General features: G+C 51.5%; 1 protein-coding gene across 1 annotated transcript; it reads left to right on the top strand.

Annotated features, from left to right (window-relative positions):
• Nucleotides 1-418: 418 nt before the first annotated feature.
• Nucleotides 419-23,580, top strand: XKR7 (XK related 7). Its single transcript, XM_059898170.1, has 3 exons — nucleotides 419-1,011; nucleotides 21,143-21,345; nucleotides 22,625-23,580. The coding sequence occupies exons 1-3, from the start codon at nucleotides 419-421 to the stop codon at nucleotides 23,578-23,580; spliced, it is 1,752 nt and encodes a 583-aa protein (XP_059754153.1).
• Nucleotides 23,581-23,687: the final 107 nt, after the last annotated feature.

Below are 23,687 nucleotides of genomic sequence, written 5' to 3'. Positions count from 1 at the left end.
AGATAAATGGAAGAGGAGAGGATGGAGAGAGGGATGGTGAAGAAAAGAGGAAAGAAGGAAGTGGAGTGAGGTGGGGGGCTTAGAGGCAGAAAGCATGTGGCTGGAGCCCCACGCCTCTGAGGAAGGAAGGGGAGGGTGACCTGGGATGCTCTCCCCTCCCCTCCCCCTCTCCATTCCCTGGAGGGCTGCCCCCATCCGGCCACAGCCCAGGCGGGGTGGGGGAAGGGCGGGGGCGGGGTGGGGGAAGGGCGGGGGCGGGGGCGGCGCCGAGGGGAATGAATAATTGAAGTGTAGGGGAGGAGAAAGAAGAAGAGGAGGAAGAGGAGGAGGCGGGAGCCGCCCGCACAGGGTCCTTCCCACTCCGCACCCCACCCCCTCCGCCGCCCGGAAGTCGCTCCCCGCCTCCTGCTCCGCCAACATGGCCGCGAAGTCGGATGGAGCGGTGGCCGCGGCCGGCCCGGGGCCGGAGGGGGCGGCCGGAGGAGCTCGGGGCGGTGCGGGTGGGCGCGGGGAGGCGGCGGCGGCAGCCGGGGACCCCGGGGTAACCGGGGCGGGAGGCCCGGGGCCGCGCTACGAGCTGCGGGACTGCTGCTGGGTGCTGTGCGCGCTGCTCGTGTTCTTCTCCGACGGCGCCACGGACCTGTGGCTGGCGGCCTCCTACTACCTGCAGGGTCAGCGCACCTACTTCGGCCTCACGTTGCTGTTTGTGATCCTGCCCTCGCTTGTCGTACAACTGCTCAGCTTCCGCTGGTTCGTCTACGACTACACGGAGACCGCTGGGGCCCCGGGACCCGCAGTCAGCACCAAGGGCAGCGGCGCCGGCGGGCCGGTCATCAGCACCAAGGACAGCGCCGTCGCCTTCCGTACCAAAGAAGGCAGCCCCGATCTGGGCCCCCGACCTGAGCCCTCCTCGGCCAGCGCCTACCGCCGCCGCTGCCGCCGCTGCCGCCGCCTCTGCGTCTGGCTACTGCAGACCCTCGTCCACGTCCTGCAGCTCGGCCAGGTCTGGAGGTAGGAGAAGCTCAGGTGGAGAGAACTGAGTTGGAGGAGTGGGAGGTGGTAAGGGGCTGCCTGCCGCCCCAGCCTTTCTCTGACTCTCCACGCCCGCTCCTGTCCTGACCTCCGCCCCGCCCCACCCTATTGCAGCTCTGATTCCTCCTCTGCCAGCTCCTCCCTGACCTCTGCCCTCTAACTCTGACCAACCTCAGTACCATCCTCTATGATCGGGCTATTGAGGGAAGAGGGAATGGGGCAAGAAGAAAGAGAAAGAGATCCTCAGGGGTGTGTGAATGAGGAGGGCCCAGGGCCGATGGAGATGAATGTGAAGGTTGGAACAGGGCCCCAGGGCTCCATCCAGCCCTGTCCCACTCCCCTCTTCCTGAGTGCTGAGCCTGAGCCTGGGCTTAGGAAAGATTTCAGAAGTCCCTCTCTGCTCTCAAAGATTCTCAGTTCGGAACTGCAGTCCATTCCCAACCTCCCAGGAGAAACAGAATTCAAGGCAGCTAAATGAATATCCCACCCAAACTTTTTGGACTTTTGGGAAAGGTTGTGGTGGACCCAGCTGAGAAGATGTCTAGCTCCTTCTGCCTCCTAGGACTTCCCCAGTGTCTCTGCAGCACCCACCGCCCCCCGCCCCCCCGAAAACAGAGCCATGGGGATATGGGATCTTGAATCTGAGATTAGATAGCCACTATCTGTCCTTTCATCTCAGGACAGTAAGACAAAACCGAAGCTTTGTACAAGCAGCCCAATTCTAGGCTTCTTCCTCTGCCAGGACTGAGGGTGGCTGCTGAGCTGAGCTGAGTTAACTGGAGACAGGGGGAATTCTGGACCTAGGGTTCCCCTTGAGTCTGTATTGCTCTAGTAGCTTAGGCTCTACTGTGCACTGACAGAATGAACTTGTCTGCTATTTGATCTTACACAAACCCCTCCTCCCTCCAAGCCTCAGTTTCCTCACCTGTGAAGAGAGTGCGATTCCCTACTCTTCTCATCTCATTGATCTACATTACATTTTCTTACCTATTGGGATGGTCAGGTGAGAGAAGGTCTTGGTAAAGGCCCTGCAGACTGTAACATATTTTAGGAATGCAATAGATTATCATGATTATCACACCTGTGGGGAAAACATGGAAAAAGTCAAAATCACTGTGGAGTAAAGGGTGATTATTGCTGTTGTTATATTTATTCTGCTACTTGTTAACTTATTGTGCTTAACTCAGAAGATGCAGTTCTGAGCTGAGGGTTGGAAAGAGGACTCCCAGGGTTTGTCCCAGCTGCTCACTTGCTGTGTCACCCTTGTTGTGTTGCCAAATCTCTCTCTGACTTGGTTTCCCCATCTATGCCTTGCCTAGATGATGTATATATTCCATTTAGCTTGCCCTGGGGGGAAAGGTGGGAGGAGCTCTATCCACACTAGGTGGTGTTATTATTATTAGCTTGACACAAAAAATATTCATGTCTACATCCAGGAACTAATCTGCATTTATCATTCTGTGCCCGAGTGGACAGATGGTGAAAGATATTTTTAGATTCTGAAATGGTAACTTCCTATTCTTGGTAACCAAAGCTTCATCCCCCTTTCCCTTCAGCCTAAAATGGGCCAGCTGCCCCTTGACTCACTGGCTACCTCATAACCCCATTCTCCCATTTTCAGAATCTACTTACAATAAATGCATACTTCTTTCTTGAACATAAACTGAATTTCCCTCAAACAGAGCAAAAAATGACCATGGGGTGGAGGTGGGGGTCTCAGGGGAGTGGCTGCAGATGGCTGAGGGTCCATTGAACTCCATGGTTTCTTAGATAAAAGGGCTAGCGATTTCTACTCTACCCTATTCGTAAAATGAGGGGCTTGGGATGAGATGATTTTGCAAGGATGACAAATTAATGGCTCTTAGGTTGAACCTGGCCTACAGAAGTGTTTTGTCTGGCTTGCATAGTATTTCAAAAATCCAAAATCCTAGCTTCTCTTGAAAAAAAAATGCATCTAGCAATATCAGGCCTGGAACAATTTAGACAGGGTATGTGTGCTTCAGTTTGTCCGGTTCCATTCTCTTTGATCACATCTGGACTCTTTCACTTAGGCATTAGGGGCATGAGAGCCCTAATTTACAGTTCTGTAACAATTGTTTCATTAAGCATTCACTTTGTGCCAGACTACTGATTGCCTTTTTACCTGCTTCATCTCCTGTATCCCTCCTAATAATCCTGCAATGTGGTTGTATTATCATTCCTGCTTAACAGATGAGGGAATGGAGGCTCAGAAAAGGGACATCCTTGCCCAAGGTCACATGGCTAGGGAGTAAAAGCCCTGGGACTCAAGACTCTCTGCCTTCAAAGCCCAAGTTCAATTTATCTCCCCTGCAATTCTGCCACTAAAGTGTCCTCCAAGCTCAAAGAATTACGAGTCTGAGATACCAAGATTCCAGGATGATAGAAAGTCAGGGCTTCTGCTGGACTGAGATAAGAGTGGGAAAGGAGGGGGAGGGAGTTGAACTATGTGGATAAGGATGGGGAGACCGTGTATATTGTCAGGAAAGTGCTGGATTGGGGGTAGGGTGGGATCAGGAGACTTCATCCAGGTTTGTAACTAGCTGGCTAGGTGACTTTGGGCAAGGCTTTTCCCACCTCTGGGCCTCACTTTCCCTGTATGTAAAATGAGAATAATAGATTTGATGACCTTAAGAGCCTTCCCTTTTCTGGAATTCTGACTCTGGGTCTATATCAGAGCTAAACCTCTGGGCCCCTGTCCCAAAAGCTTTGGATTCAAAAATGGTTGAGAGTCTGGCTAAATGGAGAGAAATCCAGACAAGAAGCCACCAGAGTTGGTATTCCTAGAAACTAAGCAATGTGGTAAGCAAACATGAGGTTCCCACAAAGAACAGGTTCACTGTTCAGCGGGACTTGGTGCAGATGTTCTGAGGGGTGGAACCCAGGGTAATGAGGAAGGAGATGTGTGTGTGAGACCTGCATGATCAAAGCTGAGGGACTGGCCATTCATTCACCTGCTGATCCCACGCCCCCAGATCTGAATAAATTAATTTGAATCATAAAGATATCTTTCAACTCCTTATGCTTGTACAATGCTGAATCAAAAGCTTGAATACTTTGAGGAGCTAGTAACACAGACTCTGTCAGTACATGGGTGTCAGACAAGGGGACAGTATGGGGCAAGCAGTGTCCTAGAGAAGCTGAAGCTACCACCCAGCTCCAGCTGATGGTGCCACAAGAAATCATGGACCAGGTGTTGTCAAGTCTTGATTTCTCAAGAGAAATGGGAAATTGGGATTTTTTTTTTTGTGAATTTTGCCAGTATTCAACTACTAATTAAGGTTCTTAAAAATAGTGTCAACCACAGGAAACATATGTGGGCCTATCCTCTTTGTAACCTCTGGCCAGCTCCTTACAATTGATTGAGGTCCTTTCTTCTTCTGTTCCCAGACAACCCTGCAAGACGCATGTTATTATTTTAATCACAAAATGGGGCTCTGAGGAGGGAGAGCAAGGGAAGGAATTCACAGACACTATGCACCCTCCATGTCTCAGCAGGCCCCATGTGAGGTGCTCTAGGCATGTGATCTTGTTTTGCCCCAAAACCTTCCCTCTGGTGACAGTTGATATACCCATTTATCAGACAAGAAAGTGAGGCTTGGAAAAGTCAAGTAACTTGCCGAAGGTCACCCACTGAGCAAGTGGGGGAGAGGTGAGGTGTCAACCCACCTTTGTCTAATTCCCAAGCCCAGGCTCTATCCCTGACACCACCACACTGGCTGCATTAGAGGATCCCAGAGCAATGGCCCGGTACAGAGACAGATTGATCCCTGAGAGAACACACAGATCCTCTGGTCAGACATGAAGCTGGCTGGGGGCTGGACACCAACCTGCGTTTTCATCCCCTTCTGCCCAGCTCCCACCCCCAACCCTCTGAGCTGTTAAGCCACTCAGCACTGTTAAGCCAATTAAAGCCCTAACCCTGTCCCCTCTGACCCTGTGGGCAGGAGAGCAGTAAGCCATGAATCCTGCTTTCCCTAATCTTAAACTCACTGGGCCCCAGCTTTGCCCAGATAAGCGTGGTTTGTTAAGCCAATTAGTGGAAGACGATCTGGCATGGGATTCCTCCCAGGCTGTCAGGATCTGGGGACCCCAAAGTGGGAGGGAGGGGAAGGAAAGAGGCAAACTGGACCTTGAAGGCCCTCCCTCTACCACACTCTCTACGTCTAGGCCCCAGCACTGCTCCCTCTGCCTCCTCACAAGCCCTGCACTCCAGACAAGTTCGGAAATGAATTAGTGACCTACCTGGTATGAAAGTCAGGCTCTGGGGCTCCTCTCTGGGAAGCTCTATTCTTTGCATGATGGTTAAGAGCATGAACTCTGGATTCAAATGTCCTCAGTTCAAATCCTGACCATACCACTTTATATGTGCGATCCTGACAGGTCACATAATCTCTCTGTGCCTGGGTCTCATCCTTTATAAACTAGGGACCACATGGTATCACCTCTTGGGTTGTTTCGAGGTTTCAAGAGATAATATACCAAGGGTTTAGCAAAGGGCTGGCTACCAAGGGTTTAGCAAAGGGCTGGCCGTCGTTAAGAACTCAGAACCCCTGGCAATGGTTAGGACCATCAGCCTGGGCTTTGTTCCCTGTAGAAAGAGGTTTGTTCACTGAGCGGGTGGCCTGTGAGTGGGCAGGAGGGCAAGAGGGCCTTGAAGGACCCTGAAGCCATAGGGACACGGCAGCTGTGCATTTAATCTGTAGTCATTCATTCCACAAATATACGGAGCACCTGCTGTCTACCAGGCACCGCGCTAAGTGCTGGAAATACAGTGGTGAACAAGACAAAGTCCCGGCCCTCTTGGAGCTCAAGAGTCTAGTGGGGGAAACCAATAAACAAACAAAGTAAAATATAATATATATTACCTAATATAAAATATAAATATAATATATAATATAAATATAATACATAATATAAAATATAATGGGTCAGATAGTGGTAAGAACTATGGAAAAAGTGAAACGGAGGAGGGTGTGGCCCTTCAAGATAAGGTGGTCAGGGCAGCCTCTGTGAGGGGTGGGCACGTGGGCAGAGGGCTGAACAGGGTGAGGGCAAGCTGTGTGGATGTCTTGGGAAGGGCGTTCCAGGCACAGGGAAGGAGCAGAGCAAGGAGAAGGCCCTGTGGCAGAGCAGAGAGCTGGGGGGAGATTGTAGGAGACAATGGTGGACAGAGTGGCCGGGGGTGGATGACGCAGGGCCCCACAGGCCGGGGGGCAGGATTGGGGCTTTCACTCTGCATGAAGTGGGGAGCCCAAGAGGATTTGAGCAGAGTAGGAACAGGGTCTAGACTTATGCTTTACAATGCGCACGCTGGCTGCTGGATGGAAAATGGACTGAAGGGAAGCCAGGGTAAGCCTGGAGACCCACGAAGAGACCCACCCTCGATGATCCAGGTGAGAGAAGATGGGGGCTGGACCAGGGCAGTAGCAGAGGGGGCGGGGGTCTGTTTCAGGCATAGCAGGCAGGATATCTTTCCTTCTTTGGTCAGTTTCCCCATTGGGGCCAGACAGTTAACGGTTAAGAACTCATACTCTGGAATCAGCCTTATCCTGTGTCTGCCACTTTCTGTGATTTGGGGCAAATGGCGTAACTTGTCTGTGCCTTAATTTTCTCATCTGCAAATTGGACATTCTTACTGATAGTATGTATCACATGTGGCTTGGAGGAGTAGTAAATTAAAGAATGTATGTGCAGTGTTTAGCACAGTGCCTGGAACACAGGAAGTGCTCAATTCTCAGGAGCCATTACTAGTTGTACAGTAATAATACAGGTATATAAGTAATACATAAAACAGGTCAGGAGTTGGATTCCATAGTGGTTTTCAAACTGTGTTTCACCTCTTACCATCATTTCAACCTGAGTATCTCAAGTTTCTCTTTCTTGATATGATGGTCACGTGTCTAAGATTTTGTTTTGACAGTCCTACAGCTGAAACATGTTTACAACCCCCTGAACTCGGTGACTATCCACAAGGTCCCTCCCTGCTCTGACCTTGCAGGGTTGTTCCAGTCTAGCCTCACCACCCACCTCCTGGGAGACCCCTCTCTAGGTCTCTCTCCACCCGGCCACCCTCCTCTCCCTGCCCAGCTGGCAGCAACAGGCCATTAGAGCAGCTCCTAACAGACACAGCGGCGGCAGTTGGGCCCAGCGTCCCCTGTTTGATCTATAAAGACCACACAGGAGAAGCCCTGGGGGAGGAGGGAGGGCTGCCAGGAAATGGCTTTGAACCCCCGGCAGCTGGGACGAAGGTCCCCAGGGAGAGGAAGGAAGATGGGTTGGGATCTTCTCTGGCCTCTCCATTCACCACTCTGCCTTTGTTAGGGCCTCGGAATTTCTCCTCTGGGAAATCCTATCAGCCTCCGGTCTCCCCCCAACCCACTCCTCCCCATCCTGTCTCCACCTGCGGCCAGAATGGTAGTTCTAAAGCTCAGAGCTGACCCTGCCACTCTGTAGCCAGAGGGCCAGCCCTGGCTCCCCTCTGCCCCTTGAGCGAGTCTTAATGCTATAGCCTGGTGTCAAGCCCCGCACCTCCCACCCTTTCATCTCCTCACTGCTCTTCCCTCCCCCCCAAATAAGTCACATGCTCTTTTTCTTCATGCGTCTAAGCAGCTGCCTGCAGTCCTTCCTTCAGCAACACCCCGCCCCATCCTCCTCCCAGTGAAACTCTGTACATCCCACAAGACCAAGCTCAAATGCCACCCCTTCTGAGACACTTGCCCTGAACAAACTCAACATGTGCCACCCTCTGCCCCTCAGACCCCACCTCCCATTTCCTCAATCAGGCTAATTGTTGTCATTTTTCATCTAAAATGAAAACTGCTTGGTTGTTTTGTCTGTTTCAGAAGGAGCTGTACGCTCTTGTTGAAACCTCAGGCAGTGCAGGAAAGGTGCAAGGAAGACTCCCCTCCACTTATTATCTCTGGGGGCGCAGAGGTGGGGTTAGGGGAGATTTTCCCATACTAATTAGATATTTCTTGTATCACTTGATGATTTTACTCTGATTTTTAATTAACCAAGAAATACATTTTACCTGCATACATTTTAAAAACATGTATACCTGCTTTTAAAGAGTCAGATACTACTAAAAATTATAGTCACCATTTATAGAGACATAGATTAGGTCATTCCTCTTCAATCCTGTCAGGTAAGGAGTGTAATAATGAATAATAAGGACTGTGGAGCCCAAACTCTGACTCTGCCACTTAGGAGCTATGTGACCTTGGGCAAGTCACATAACCTCTCTGGGCCTCAGTTTCCTCATCTGTGAAATGGGATAACACCCCTATACAAACGGCCATTATGAAGGCTTATTGAATTAATATATGGAACATGCTTTGCACAGTATTCAACACATCATTAAGTCCTCAAGTAGTGTTAGCTAGCATTATTGGCCCATGTTTCAGATGTGGAAATTGACACACAGAGAGGTAACAGCCTCCTAATACATAAGTAGCAAAGCCAGTGTTTGAAGCCATGCGGTCAGGCTCCCAAGCCCACATGTGTAACTACCAAGAGATACTACCTTTTGCTAGTTAAGTGTATTCTTACAAAACAAACAATCATGTATTGCTTTGGGAAGAGGGAAAAAGTCAGAAAAGTATTTTTTAAATTTTATTTTAATATAAAGTACCCACTGTTGACATTCTGGGTTCTTCCTCTCCGACTTTCCCCGCATGCACAATTACTCATTCCTCCTCAGCCCCACAGTCCTGATCAGATTCTGTTGTGATCCTTGCCCACCTGGCTGGTTTTCCTACCAGATTAAAAGCGCCTGGGGAGTTGAGGCCTTGTTCGTTCTTCTTTCTGTCCCCCACCATGACTGGCTCCGAGCTGACACTCTGTTGCTATTGGTGGCCTTGTACCCAGCGAGCTTTGGTGAGGTCCATAGTAGGGTCTTAGAACACGAATTCTGTTGAAGCAGAGTTTGCATCTGTGGCTGATGTGGGGGGCGCTAAGGCAGTGTGGGAGCCCCTTGCTGTGTGGACACAGCGCTGAGGTCTGCTTAGGCCTTCATCCGCAGCCTTCCAAACCGTCAATGAACAAATGCAGGCTAAGGGCAATACATATGTATTTGTACAAGATGTGGTAGAAGCAACCCCGGGGCTGAGTTCCCAGGAGGATGCATGTGTGTCTGACAGGAGATGAAGTTCCTCGTATGCAGTAAGTGCTCAATAAACATTCACGTGAACTGAATAGAATCTTTAAAATCAGAATCTTTTTTTCCCCCACTGTTAGTAACGTAACTTTATTTAAATTTTTTATTTTATATTGGAGTATAGTTGATTAACAATGTTGTGTTAGTTTCAGGTGTACAGCAAAGTGATTCAGTTATACATATATATGTATCTATTCTTTTTCAAATTCTTTTCCCATTTAGGTTATTACAGAATATTAAGCAGAGTTCCCGGTGCTATACAGTAGGTCCTTGTTGGTTATCTATTTTAAATATAGCAGTGTGTACCTGTCAAACCCAAACTCCCAATCTATCCCTGCTCCCACCCTTCCCCCCTGGTAACCGTAAGTCTGTTCTCTAAGTCTGTGAGTCTGTTTCTGAAATCAGAATCTTGAGCAAGACATTTCTCTGCCTGGGATTCGGTTACCCCATCTGTAAAGTCCAGTTGGGGGCTTGGGAATCCTGGATGAGTTTTCCCAGGACTTGGACAAGACAGCAGAGTAGCTGAGAGCTTGGGGCACTGGTACAGCCCATGGCGCCATGGCTTCCTCACTGTGTGAACTTGGGCAAGTTGCTCCACCAGCTGGAGCTCTAGTCGCATTGTGAAATGGGGTGATAGTATTCACTCCTTAAGGTTCTTGTAAAGATGTCTTGAGATAATGTAAATGAATAGGGTCTTCACATATTATATGCTCAGAAAATATTTACTACCAAGTATTATTGGCCCAAGTAGTAGCCCATCCTACTTGCTTCATAACAAGATAGGGGGTGGGAGAAGGGCATCAAGGGTCCTAACGCTCACTACCCCTCACCCACAGATCCCCCCTGCAAGGAAGGAGACTTATTCTGTGACTCCAGAGACAGTGTGAGGATAGGTGACAACCCAAGGTTAAAGGGAGGCAGAAGCTGTTTGATAAGAAGAAAGATCTCCCTGGGTTGCCCCGAGGGTGTGAACTCCACATCACCAGACATGCATGCAGACAAACATGACTGACTTTGGCAGGGAAGCTGTAGCAGGGCCTCCTGCCTTCAGTTTGGAGGATAAGCCAGTCATCTCTAAAGCCCCTCACAGTTTTAAGAGTCTGTGGATCTAACTTGGGTGCTTTGTGATGCTTATCTGCTGGACCACAGGTTGCAAAGCAGTGGCCCAAGGGCAAATCCAGCCTGAGGATGTGTTTGTCCCATACAGTATTTTTTTTCCCCTACTATTTAATGAAACTTTTTATTATGGAAAAATTTTAAATATATAAAAGCAGAGGAAACAGGATAATGATTCCTCTGTGTACCACCATCCTGCTCCAAGAATGATCATCTGCTGGCCAACCTTGTTTTATTTAGGCCAGCACCATTCGAAAGAACTTTCTGCAGTGATGGAAATGCTATATATGTATATAGGAAATGCACTGTCCAATACAGTAGCTACTAGCCACACATGACTATTGAGCATTTGAAATGTATAACTGAGGAACTGAATTTTAAATTTTATTTAATTTTAACTAATTTAAATTTAAAGAACCATACCATATGTGGCTAGTGTAGGACACGTAGGTGTTGGAGAGTATAGGTCTGGACCCCACCCCATTTCTTGCCCTTCCATGTTATTTTGAAGCAAGTCTCAGATGTCATATCATTGCATCCATAAATATTTCAGTATATCTCTAAAAAGATAGACTTTTAAAAAATATAACTGAAGTATGTAATACTGTTATCAAACCTAAAAAAGGAATAATAATTTCTTTTAAATTCATATGGTATTTTTAAAATTAGTTGCCAACATTTCCAAATTGAAGTTTTTGGGTTTTATTGTTTTGTTTTGTTTTGTTTTTTGCATAAATATCCTAATTTCCAGCTCTTCTTGAAAAATTGAAATTCCAGCCATACTGGGCTCACATTCTCCCATGGCAGCAATCAGCTGGAGCTGAGGGACAGCTACCTTTCTAGACACTCCTCTTTCATTCCCCAGAGTCCCTCATAATAGCAGCTCGGCCCCTCTACCATCTAGGATCTCATAGATCAGAGACAAATAGAAGTGGGGCTTTCTCTCTGCCTTGATCTTCAAGTACCTTCAGATGCCACCAGGAGACCAGGATCTAACTCCTTCTCCCTCACAGGCTCATGCCATCCCAATGTCACACAGGGATATCAGGAAAAGAGGAAAGGGGGGATCAAAGAGCCTTGGGCTAGAGTATGGAGTCCTGGCTTTGAGTCTCTGCTCTGCACCCATTTCACAGATGTGGAAAGTGAAGCCCAGAGAGGGAAGGAGATCTGGCTGCACTCATACAGTGAAGAACATAAGAGGCAGGAACCTGGTCCCAAATGCTTTGCTGGAGAGGAGCTGCCTGCTTCCCTGTTGGGCAAAGAGAGGAGCACTGTCTGGGAGCTGACTGCAGTGGGCGGGTTGGGAGAGGGTCTCAGCTTTACAGCCAGAGCCTAAAATTAGTGGCAGGGAGATGTTTGGCCTTAGCCCAGCAAAAAAAAGTGCTGTGACTCTGTAGGGGGCTGCTGAGGAGGAAGGAGACAGCCCAGCTCCCAGCACCATATGAAATGGGAGCCAAACGTGTAAAATCACATCCTTTACTGACATTTATGACTCATTAGGCTGCCAATTCCAGGAAGGTCCCATTTTGCATCCTTGCAGGAGTGCTCAGCATTGAGGAGTGGACAGATGGGGAGGGGGCCTCAAGGCCATTCCCCTCAGGAGCTTCCTTGGCCACATTTCAGGTGAGGAAGCGGTATAATTGGAGGCCCAGTGTTTTGCAGGGAACTCACAGACTGCATCTAGGTCCTCAGCTTGATCCATGCCTGTGGTGAAATGAAGGAGTCCACCATTCCTAATCTGAGATGCAATTCCGATGCTTCTGGCTACTGACCTTGGGCAAGTCACTTCCCCAAATGCCTGCTAAATGTCTCTGGGGTCCATCCCTTCCGTCTGGACCATCCTCACCTCTCACCTGGTAACTGGTCTCCCAACCTCCACCCTTGCCTCCCTCTAATCTGTTCCTTACAGCCAGGGTACTCCCTCTAAAATGCAGAAGTGCTATCCAACACAATCTTCACTCTTCAGATAAAGACCAAATGTTTCACCATGGTCCCCCTCATCCCTTGCTTTCTCACCTCCTTTTCTGGAGCTATAGCCATTCTGACCACTTACTGTTTCCGCCTAACTCAGGACCTGTGCCCATGTTGTTCCTCTGCCAGAAACTCCCTTCCCTCCCTTCACCTGGTTAACTCCTGTGCCTGCTTCAGATCATGCCTCAGTAGCCACCTCCTTCAGAAAGCCTTCCCTGACTGCCACGCCCTTCCCAAGCTGGGCGCTTCCCCCATAGCACTGCCTTCCTCAGCGCTGGAGCACAGAAGCCAGTTGGAACATGTCTGCAACCCACAGAATGTCTGTCGTTTCAAGTCTACAGGACGATTTCATTGATGTCCAGGTTCCCCGCTAGACAGTGCCAGATGGACTGGGTCTGTCTTGCTCACCATCGTGTCCACCAGCATTTAAGCATAGCTCCTGGCACACAGTAGGTACTCAAAAATGCTGGGTGAATAAACGTCAAGTGAACCTCCTCTTTTCTGAGACTCAGTTTCCTCATCTGGAAAATGGGGGTCACGCCCACGAAACCTCACAGGGCTGCAGTGAGGATTTTAGCAAAGTACCCACAGAAGGTCTTTGATGAGTGGCAGTTATTTTCTGGAGGAGGGCGAAGACCCCAAATAAGGCCCTGCCCTGTGAACTTGTCCAGAAGGGACTTCTCTGACCCTCTGTCTCCTGAGGATGGATTCAATGAGCACCAGGGAAAGTCAGGCGAGGAGTAGGTCTCAGCCTCGCCAGAAACTAAACTGGAAACTACAAGACCTCCTCTCCCTGCTGGAGCCTCTGAGTCTGTCAGCTTCTTAAAACCTCCTATTGGTTGAATACCCTGCACTGGGCTGGGCATTTTATACAAATCACCACTTTCTGATTTTATAGCTACCCCATAAGGTGGGCACTGAGCTGAAGGGTTCAGAGAGGGAAGCAACTTGCCTAAAACTATACAGACAGTAAATGATGGCGTCAGGATCTGAACCTGGGTCTCCCTGACTCTCAAGGCTGATTCTTTCCCTCTGCACTTGACAACCTTCACTTGGGGGCTTATAAATACATTCACGCTCCATTCATTCACTCATTCAAGAAACAAATATATATTGAACATTAACTATGTGCCAGGCACTAGGGGCATAGCAGAGAAGAGGACAAACATGGTCCCCACACTCATGGAGAGACAGACAAGAAATATGTAAGCAAGTAAATTAGATCATCTCCGGTTGTGATATGTGTTATTAAGAAAATAGGGTAACTTGACAGAAAGTGGCAAGAGGGGTGGGTAGAATTGCTTTGGAAGGCAGGGGGGGATCTGGGAAGGTCTCTCTGAGGAGGTGACACTGACCTAAGATGGAAAGAATAAGAATTTGCCAGGTGTTGGTAAAGCCCTTTCCAGGCAGAGGCCCTGAGGCTGGAAAGAGCTTGGGGTGTTCAGGAAGAAGCAAGACCAGTGTAGCTGGAGATGTGGGAGAGGGGGAAGGTGGAGGGAGATGAAGTCCTAGAGGTAGACAGAGGCTGGATCGCACCAGGCCCCACAGGTCATGGTGAGGATTTTATTCTAAGGATAGTAGAGAGTGACATGACCTGACCTAGGATTTTACAGGACCCCTCAGGCTGCTGTGTGAAGAATACGGTCTACAAGGGCAAGGATGGAGGGAAGGAGATCAAGGTAGATGGAGGCTGCCGCTGCTTGGGGTTGGGTGGCTTGGACCAGAGTGATGACAGCGGGGTGGAGAGAAGTACTTGGGCTCAGGACACAGCTGCTGGGCCTTAATGTTATCAGAATTGGATGGGTGGGGAGATGCGCCTGATGAAAACTCCTTGGGGTAGGCAAGAATCAAGTTCCTTGGACCTATTTTATAGGAGAACTAAAGCCCACAGAGGGATTGGACTTTCCCAGAAAGTCCAGTGAAGGCCTTGAGCCTGGGTTTCCTGACGCTCCAACTACTATTGTCACCCCTTCCCCAGTTTTCTCTAAACCCACATAATTCAAAGCAAAGCTTTTAGGTCCAGCTCTGTCCGACATGGGTCCTCCCGGGCAGCCCTCTGAATACCTTCCAGGCAACTGAAGCACCTTCTCTGACGCAGGGGCCCATGGAGAGCCAAGTCTGAGTCCTAGGTCTGGCACTAACTTGCTGTGTGACTTTATACAAGTCCCAGTCCCCTTCTGGGTCTCAGTTTCTTCATCTGTAAAATAAGGATAATAATAGTACCCACCTCAAAGATTTGCTGTGAGGAATGGACAATATGTATAAAAAGGCTTAGCACAGCCTATCATACAGTGGGTGCTCAATAAGCGTGAGTTATTATCATTATTTTTGCCTGCACACTATCCCCCTACAGACTTACGGAGCAGCTGTGGGCCCAGTTGGTATAGTGTTCTTGCTCCTTTCCATCAGCCCAGCCTGGTCACCCTCCAGAGCCTGCAAGCCTGGCCCACAATGGAGACAAGAGAGCTGGCCGTGGTGCCGTTTCTGGATGGGGTGGGAGCGGGGGAGCCGCTGGAAGCTGCTGTGTTTTTGGCCCAGAGCTGTGAGGGGGAGTGGAGAGGGACGAGAACACACACTCGGAAACGCTCAGATCGACAGATGGAGGAGCCGAGGATGTGAGAGACGCAGACAGACAGAGAGAGCCCCAGAGTCGGGAGACGGGGAGCAGGCAGGGGAGGGCGGCCGGAAAACTGGCAGTCACGCGAGCCACGAGCTGAGCAACAGACCAGCAGATGGACCAAGCCACCAAGAGACTGAAAGACGGACAGACCAACAGGCAGTATCCAAGAGACAGCCAGAAAGACAGACAGAAAAGCAGACCTGGTATCCGAGGGGACAGACAGGCTATCCTGACATCCAAGGGACAGACAGACTGACGTTCCTGGCCTCTAAGAGCAGACAGACAGGCTGACTTGGGACCCCAGGGTCAAGCTGACTAACAGATGGACATAGTATCTGAGAGACGATGTGACCTATAGTCCAAGGACAGACAGGAGGACTGACCCAGGGTCCCAGGGTGACCCTGACTGACAAATAGATTGACTGACTGACAGTAACGGAGGAACAGATAAATAAAGAGGCTGACCCTGAATTCAAGGGACAGACACAACAACAAGCTGATCTGAGCCGGAGACAGAGAGAGACAATGACCGAGGATGTGAGGACACACAAAAGACGGGTCCAGGCTGACCTTCTGCACGGAGACTGAGGCCAAGGCCAGCAGCCCTGACTGGTACCAGAGACTCAGGGCAACCCAGGAACAGAGAACAGGAGAGAGATAGGGTGACCCAGAAACTTTCTGGCTTCTTAGGGATGTGGGATCCCCTCATCCTTCTCTCTTCTGCCTGTTAGAAAGGAGCCCTCAATGCTGGGAAGTCCCTGGGCCTGGGGAGAAGGGAATGAGCTCTGTTCATCTCCTGCCCAGCTGCCTGCTCGCAGGGCTGGGGGGTCCAGAGGAGACAGCCTTCCGGATCTTTGAGTGGAGGGATTTCACACCCTCACTGCTGGCTTCTCTCTGCTCTAGGCTTGGTCATTTTGCTCCCTACCCCATCCTCAATGATACACACTTACCGCTTCAATTTCCAGTTTCCTCTCAGACAGGCTTCTTCTCCAAGCCAAAGATTGGGAGTCAGCAAGTTAGATCCAAAACAGACTTCTGAGCACCTCTGTTTCCTCACCGGTAAAATGGGGGTGGTAGAGCTGTCTGTTAGGTTCTGGCTCACGCTGGCCTCAGGCAGTTTAAGGCTGGGGCGTGTCAGAGCTGGGGAGGCCCAACCAGGCTGTGGAGCATCAGGGAAGGCTTCCTGGAGGAGGAAGGACAGATGTTCTGGTTCTATGCAAACTCAGGCAGAGAAGCCCCAGGGCCTCCAAGGTCAGGAGGGAGACACCTGCAAACACTCATGCACATGTATTCATTCAACAAATATTTATCGAGTGCCTACTACACATACTGATGCTGGGGACACAGTGGTGACCAAGATAAATGAGGTCCCGACCCTCAGCAAACCACAGTGGTAAAACAGAAAATAGATGTGTAAATTAATAAATAAAATTGTTTCATAGTGTATGTTAAGAAGAAACTAAGACAGAGTGATAGGAGAGATGAGAGTGATTTAGCAAGAGTGGAGGGGCTGACATGGGATGGGTGGCCTGGGGGGCCTCTCTGAGAAGGTGACGTGGGAGCTGAGGAATCAGCCACAGGAGGATCTGGGGAAGGGGGTGTTTCAGGCAGAGCAAGTAGCAAGTGCAAAGGTCCAGAGTCAGGAACAAGTTTGGCTGGCTTCCAGGAACCTCCAGGACATGAATGAAGCAGTGGTTTGAGACAAGTTGAGAGAAACAGAAAGGGCCAGATGGTTTAGGGCCTGCAAGTCAAGGGGAGATGCTTGGATTTTATTCCAAGTGGGATGGGAGGCCCTTGGAAGATTTTGAGATGGGGAATAGCATGATCTGACATGATTCGTTTTTAAAGTATCCCACTGGTTGCCATGTGGAGAATGGACTATGGTGGTGGGGCACAGGGGTGGATGCAGGACTGAGAAAGCAGAAGATGACGATGGCCTGGAACAGGGTGGTGTCAGTGAATGGACAGACTGGGGATGTGTTTTGGAGGAGAGCAGAGGCACTGCCCCTGAAGCTGGATTCCTTTCCCTGAGATGAGGTGTTCTCTGTAGGTGGCATCGGTCCCATTTGTGGTGAAAATCAACTTCTTCCAACTTCCTTTCAAGTAGAGTGGAATCAGGTGGGCTTCCTGGAGGAGGTTTGAAGGGCACCTGCTAGTACGTCAACTTTCAATTAAAAGAGAGAGGCTGCTTGATGATCAGAAGGAGCCAGAGGCCTCCACCTAGCATATGCTCACCCTCACTATGTGCACATCCCTCTACAGTTTACAAATGCCCACAACAAGGGGGAAAATGAGGCTCAGAGAGGCAGAGAGATTACCCAAGGCCACACAGCATCCAGGGCACGGGCAAACCCACAAGCCCAGCATATTGCCATCTTGTCTCCTGATCCTCACCCCAGTGGCTGTGATGTAGGCAGGAGGGCAAGTGCTGGGCCCCTTTCTAGAGAAGGTAAAACTGAGGCCCAGGGAAATTAGGTTGTATGTCCTGGGCAGAGCTGTTTTAAGACTTTTGTGGGCCCCACATCTATCAAGCATATTAAAATGCAGCCATATCAAACATCGAATGTAAATTATATATACCCAGATAAAAGCCAAATTGCAGTCGACTGGCTGATATCATGCTTTGTTTTGCAGACATTTAATTAAACATTTATTAATTTTGATTCTGCAGTTTTTCCCTGTGTTTTAGAGCCAATTTTTTTTCCAGGCTTCAAATGTTTTGCTAGGCCCATGAAAACCTCGCAGGTCCTTGGCAACGAGCATTTACCACCGGCTGGAAAGGACAGCCACGATTTTTGGTCCTGTTGCCAAAAGGGGCAAGGGGCAGAATGAGGCTGAAGCGAGGCCCTTTCACCCTCAGACTGCAGCATGGTCTTTCCACGCTCCCTGCTGACCCCATGTTCTTGGGTCTCAGAAGCCTTCTTTCTTCCCCTCCCCCTTCCTTGCTCTGGCCCAACAGCGGCCCTCGGCTGGGTAAGCCCTTTGTCTGCTGTTAGCTGGGGTGTGGGGGTGTTGGGAGCTGGCACAGGAGGGGACAGGAGTGGGTGGGGAGTTGGGCAAGCAGCCTGTCAGGTGGTGATGGATGCTGGCCGGGCTGGGGCCTTTCTCATGCTGACCCAGGCCGGGAAACAGATGGTCTTCCAGCCTGAGGGAAACTTCCAGGGTGTTGCCCTCCCCCAGCTCCCCAGGCCCCTTCACACTGGACCAGCTGGTCTCTCCTTCCTGTTCAAAGCCGGAGCCACAGGACTGGGAAAGGGAATGGGAAGGGGGAGATGGAGGCTGGGACAGGTGGTCTGCGTTTTGGGCCCTGAGAAGCTCTGGGGGCCATCCTGGTCTCTCCCCGAGTCGCCCCCACTTCTGGCATCTCCAGCTCTGCGCTCGGCTCCTCCTCTGTGCCCTGCCTTAACTCAGCCCTGTCATTTCAGGCCTGAACTAAACTGGGGACTCACCTGGCCTTCCTCCAAGCCAGCCAACAGAGTGAGCTTTCTAAGCCACCGAGCTGATCATATCACCCCTGATTCTGGGATAGGATTCAGATTTAGAATAAAATATGAACTGTTCAGTCCAAAATTTGATGCCCTTCACAATTCTAGTCTTCTAATGCTCCTCCCTAGGACAATGCTCCCCACCACGCCTGGCAAAACACTGGCCGTTCCCCTAAAAAGCCATGTTCTCTCATGCCTCTACACCTTTGCCTTAGTTGGGCTTCCACCTAAAACGCCTTTCCGCTTCCCGTGTGCCTTCAAATGCCTACCCATGCTTTAAAACGGGGATCAAATGTTTCTTCCTCCAGGGAGTCTTCCCTGGAAGATTCCAGGAAGTCTTCCCCAGCTAAAGTTACCCATCTCTTCTCTGGGTTCCACAGCATCTTAGAGCATCTATTTCAGCTCTTAGCTTGTCTGTCCTCCCGTGGGACTGTGAGGTACTTAAGGTCACAGGGCCTGGAACATAGCAAGTGGTCAAGATATGCTTGCTACGTGAATGAATGATTCTAGCTGCAGAGATCCTTATTTGGGGGGTAGACAGGGGCCTAGAGAATAGAAGTCACAGGGAGACAAATTTCTGCTCATCAGGAGAAACACAGTTCGGCCCTGGAGCTGCTCGGAAGCCAAAGGCTCTGCCTCAAGAGGTAGCGTCTCCCTGTTCTGAGAAGTGTGTGAGCAGAGGGGTAAATGCACGGGGCTGGGAACTGCTGAAGGGATTCCAGCACTGGACGGGAGAGTTAGACTGAAGGGCCTTTGCATCTTGAGTCAGCTTCTGAGGGAACAGCCCTCTTCCCCGTCCTGGGTGCCAATCCCATACTGTTTCACACTGAGGGTGTGTCTACACCACCGATTGGTCCTCAGAAGACCCAGAGATGGGAAGGAGAGGCCTAAATGGGATGTTTCTGGCCATGTTTTGGGGGGAAAGTTTGGGTCCCAGAACATTAGCTCTGAAAGGATCTCCAAAGTCTCCAAGCCCATCCCTCTTGTTGGCAGATAGAGAAGCTGAGGCCCAGAGAGGGCCACACCATTGCTAAGACCAGGATGCTCATTTGGGAAAACTCTGGGAATGAGCCGAGCACAAATTCCAGGGAGCACTGTGGTTCCTCCCTTGGGCTGGTCACACACAGCTGAATACAGAACATCCTGGAAATGCCAGCACTTCACATCTGGGAATAGACCCCCAGATCCCTGGTTCCCTGATTTTGGATTCAGGCAACAGGGTCATTGAATCTGGTGGGATTTTCTCCCCTGGTTTTGGGGGATATGACTCCTAGAGGAGCCCTCTCTGGTTTTATGAAAAGGGCTTCCCTGTCCTGTGTATCAGAGAATTTGGGGGTTGGGGAGCAGGGTCTGTACCTGCAACAGCCAGGAGTGGAGCTGCTGGGCAAGGAACCAGGGCAGAGATCTGTGGGGACAGGTCCTTTGTCACCCTAATGGGCACTAAACTTTATAGTTGCAAAGTACCTCATCCATTTAATCCTCACAACCACTTTAGATGGGATCAACTAGGGCTCAGAGAGGGTCTTGTTCAAAATCACACAGCAAATTAGAAGCAAAATCAGGAATTGAACTCAGGACTTCCAGATCCCTTCCATACCTCCTATGGGGCTACCAGAGTTCCATTCAGTTAAACAAACTTGGAATCATGCACTCAGTCATGCAGCCAATAGGGCTGGCACCTACTGTGTGCTAAGAACTGAGGGTATAGCAGTCAGTTATGACCTAGTCATACTCATGGAGTTCACAGCCTGGGGGAGATGGATGCATAACCAGACAGTTACAACCCACTGTGACGAGTGCTGGGTCGGAGGGAAGCCGGGGAGAGGCCCCTACCTCAGGTGGCGGGCGATCAGTAGAGGTTACCTGGAAGAAGTCATATCTAAAAGCTGAGCCTTGGATGAAAAGCAAGAGTTATCCAGGTTTGGGGCTGGGGTGGGGTTGGCGGACAGGGCAAGGTGTTCCAGGCAGAGGGAACAGAAAGTGCAAAAGCTTAGCAGTGAGGGCGAGCAAATCTGTGACGTGTGCAAAGCAGCTGGAGCTGTGAAGTTTGTTGGGAGAAGTGGCACCAGAGGAAGCAGCCAAGTTGCAAATGCCAGGGGATCTCTGAGCAGCTTCCCTACGGGGAGAACTGGGCACTCAGACGTGGGGTTGGGGAAAAGGCCAGGAAGCTGGCAACAGAACTGGGGGCTGGCACCAGGACTCTCCCTGAAGGAACCTGTGTATGGGCAAGTCTTTATGGCTTACAGTGAGAGGCAGTGTTGCCTATTGGTTAGAGTGTGGGTCTGAGGCCAGCCCACCTGGGTTTGAATCCTGGTTCCACTGCTTCCTAGCTGTGTGACCTTGGACAAATGACATACCTCTCTGAGTCTCAGTTTTCTCATCTATAAAATGGGGATAATAATAGGGTTATTGCAAGCTCCAGGTAAGGTGTCCAGAATCCTGCAAAGAAAGCAGGCCCTAACTTGCCATAGCAATAATGATCCTTATAATGCTGTATTAAAGGCTTACTTTGTGCCAGTGCTTTAAGCTAGTGAGCCCAGTGGGAGCAGCCCAACAACAGCCCCGTGAGGTGATCCTTTCAATGAGGCCGTTTCACAGCTGAGGAAACAAGCGCAGTAAGTGACTTGCCCAGGGCAACACCGCGCCCTGGCCCTTTGCACTTGCTGGGTGGCGAGGGTCTGGTTGGGAGGGGGCGAGGGGGATGAGCGCGCGCAACAGCCTGAGCACCGCGTCCTCCCGCAGGTACCTGCGCACCGTGTACCTAGGGCTGCAGAGCCGCTGGCGCGGGGAGCGGCTGCGGCGCCACTTCTACTGGCGGATGCTGTTCGAGAGCGCCGACGTGAGCATGCTGCGCCTGCTGGAGACCTTCCTGCGCAGCGCGCCCCAGCTTGTGCTGCAGCTCAGCCTCCTGGTGCACCGCGGCGGCGCGCCCGACCTGCTGCCCGGTGAGCCCCGCCCCTCCGCCTGCCCGCCCCCCCCACGCCCCCCAACCTCCGCCCCATGCTTAAGGCCCCCTGGGGAGGCCCTGTCCCCTCCCCGCACCTCGGCGCACTCACTGTCGGGGTTTTGGAGGCCCCGCCCCTTCTACTCTCACCATTCTCCAGGCCTCTGGAGACCCCCAGGTCCCCTCCAATGGCCCCCTTACCCTCAGTGTTAGGAGACACCCCACCCCCTTGCTCTTCTCAGGCTCCCTGCGCACTACCCCCTCCCGCCCTCCTCCCCCCCGCCCCCGCCATTGCCGGGGCAGACCAGACCTCACTTCTGCCAAGTCCAAAAAGGCCCTTGACCCCATCACCACACCTCAGACCCTCAGGGAAGTCCCCTGCCCCTGCTTTCCCCAGACTGTCCCAATCCCAGCCTGCATCTCCTGGGGACCCCTCTGCCTCACAGACTCTCTGAATCACCATCAGTTTCCAGAGGGCCTTTCCATCCACCCCTCACTGCTCTTCAGCCCCTTGGGAACTCCTCCCAGGCTTTGTCCTGGTCCCCATGAACTCACCCCGCCCACCCACCTTGCCCCTTCTCTAACCCTAACAGACCAGGCCAACCCCTTCAGTGTCAGAGAAAAACCACATTCCCAGTCTCCCTGGAGCTCCCCACGCTCCTCCCACCCCGACACTGCCCGACACACCCTCAGTGTTTCAGAAGACTCTATCACCATCTCTCAGGTTCCCTGGGCATCCCTCGCCCAGGGTCCTGGGCCCCAGTCGAAACTTCCCACCTGGGATTTTCTTCCCATGCCCTCAGCTGTGCTCAGCTTGGATATTCCTTTCCATGCCCCAGTCTCATCCTGGTGGCCTGTAGCTTCTAACAGTCCCTTCTGGCTCCTCCATTCCCTAATCATGACCCCCCTCTTCACCTCCTTTTTCACTCCCAGAGTCCTGGACCCTATTTTCCCACCCTCCCACCAAGACGCCTGAACCCTAACGGCCCCATACTAGAGACCTCAACCTGACCCTTATGGAGACCAAAATCACCCACTTCCCCTCTCCCTTTATGCTCCCACCCCTGCAGAAGTACCCAGCCCTGTCCACTCTCACCCCTGCCTCAATGTTCTTGAAGACCACCCACCCAGACCCTCTCCACACCCCTCTTGATTTATAGACCCTTCCCTCACACCTCCTCAGAACCCAGATCCTGACCCAGACCCCTCCCGCTTTCCTCAGACCCCAACCCAGACCCATCCCTAACCCAGCCCACCCTGCCCCCACCCTGTCTCCGCAGCCCTCTCCACCTCCGCCTCACTCGTGTCCCTGGCCTGGACCCTGGCCTCCTACCAGAAGGTGCTGCGGGACTCACGGGACGACAAGAGGCCGCTGTCCTACAAGGGCGCCGTGGCCCAGGTGCTGTGGCACCTGTTTGCCATCGCGGCCCGCAGTCTGGCCTTCGCGCTCTTCGCCAGCGTTTACAAGCTCTACTTTGGCATTTTCATTGTGGCCCACTGGTGCGTCATGACCTTCTGGGTCATCCAGGGTGAGACGGACTTCTGCATGTCCAAGTGGGAGGAAATCATCTACAACATGGTGGTGGGCATCATCTACATCTTCTGCTGGTTCAACGTCAAGGAGGGCCGCAGCCGCCGCCGCATGACCCTCTACTACTGCATCGTCCTGCTCGAGAACGCCGTGCTCACCGGCTTCTGGTACTCCAGCCGCAACTTCTCCACTGACTTCCACTCACTTATTCTGGTCTGCGTCGTGGCCTCCAGCTTCGCACTGGGCATATTCTTCATGTGTGTCTACTACTGCCTCCTGCACCCTAACGGGCCCCTGCTGGGTCCCCAGATGCCTGGCTGCATCTGCCCTGAGGCCCGAGGGACCTGTGGCCCACCAGCCGATGCTGTCACAAGTCCCCCGAGGTCCCTGCCCAGGACTACAGGCGCTGAGCGGGATGGAGCCCCCATGGGAGGCGAGCGTGCGGGGACCCCCACACCACCTGTCTTCCAGGTGCGACCTGGCTTGCCTCTCACGCCCGTGGCCCGCACCTTGCGGACAGAGGGGCCTGTCATTCGGATTGACTTGCCTCGTAAGAAGTACCCTGCCTGGGACGCTCATTTTATCGACCGCCGGCTCCGGAAGACCATTCTGGCGCTGGAATACTCCTCGCCTACGACACCCCGCTTGCAGTACCGGAGCATCGGGATCCCCCAGGAGCTGCTGGAGTATGAGACCACGGTGTAGGTCACAGTCTCCCTGCAAAAAGGGAGGAACTTTGGCTGATCCCACATTGAGCACAGTGTTGAGCCCAGAATTTCAGGGCCACCAGGCTGAGGGGGAGTGGATCTGTT

Source organism: Balaenoptera ricei, chromosome 15 (assembly GCF_028023285.1).
Source record: "Balaenoptera ricei isolate mBalRic1 chromosome 15, mBalRic1.hap2, whole genome shotgun sequence".
Classification (NCBI taxonomy): domain Eukaryota; kingdom Metazoa; phylum Chordata; class Mammalia; order Artiodactyla; family Balaenopteridae; genus Balaenoptera; species Balaenoptera ricei.
Note: the sequence above shows the minus strand (reverse complement) of the source record. Positions and strands in the feature narration are given on the sequence as shown.

Excerpts from the sequence above, each read along its gene's own strand:
- XKR7 (XM_059898170.1), top strand. The coding sequence starts at position 419 with ATGGCCGCGAAGTCGGATGGAGCGGTGGCCGCGGCCGGCCCGGGGCCG. Across the intron at positions 1,012-21,142 it reads CAGCTCGGCCAGGTCTGGAG|GTACCTGCGCACCGTGTACC; the intron begins GTAGGAGAAGCT and ends GTCCTCCCGCAG. Across the intron at positions 21,346-22,624 it reads CGCGCCCGACCTGCTGCCCG|CCCTCTCCACCTCCGCCTCA; the intron begins GTGAGCCCCGCC and ends CTGTCTCCGCAG.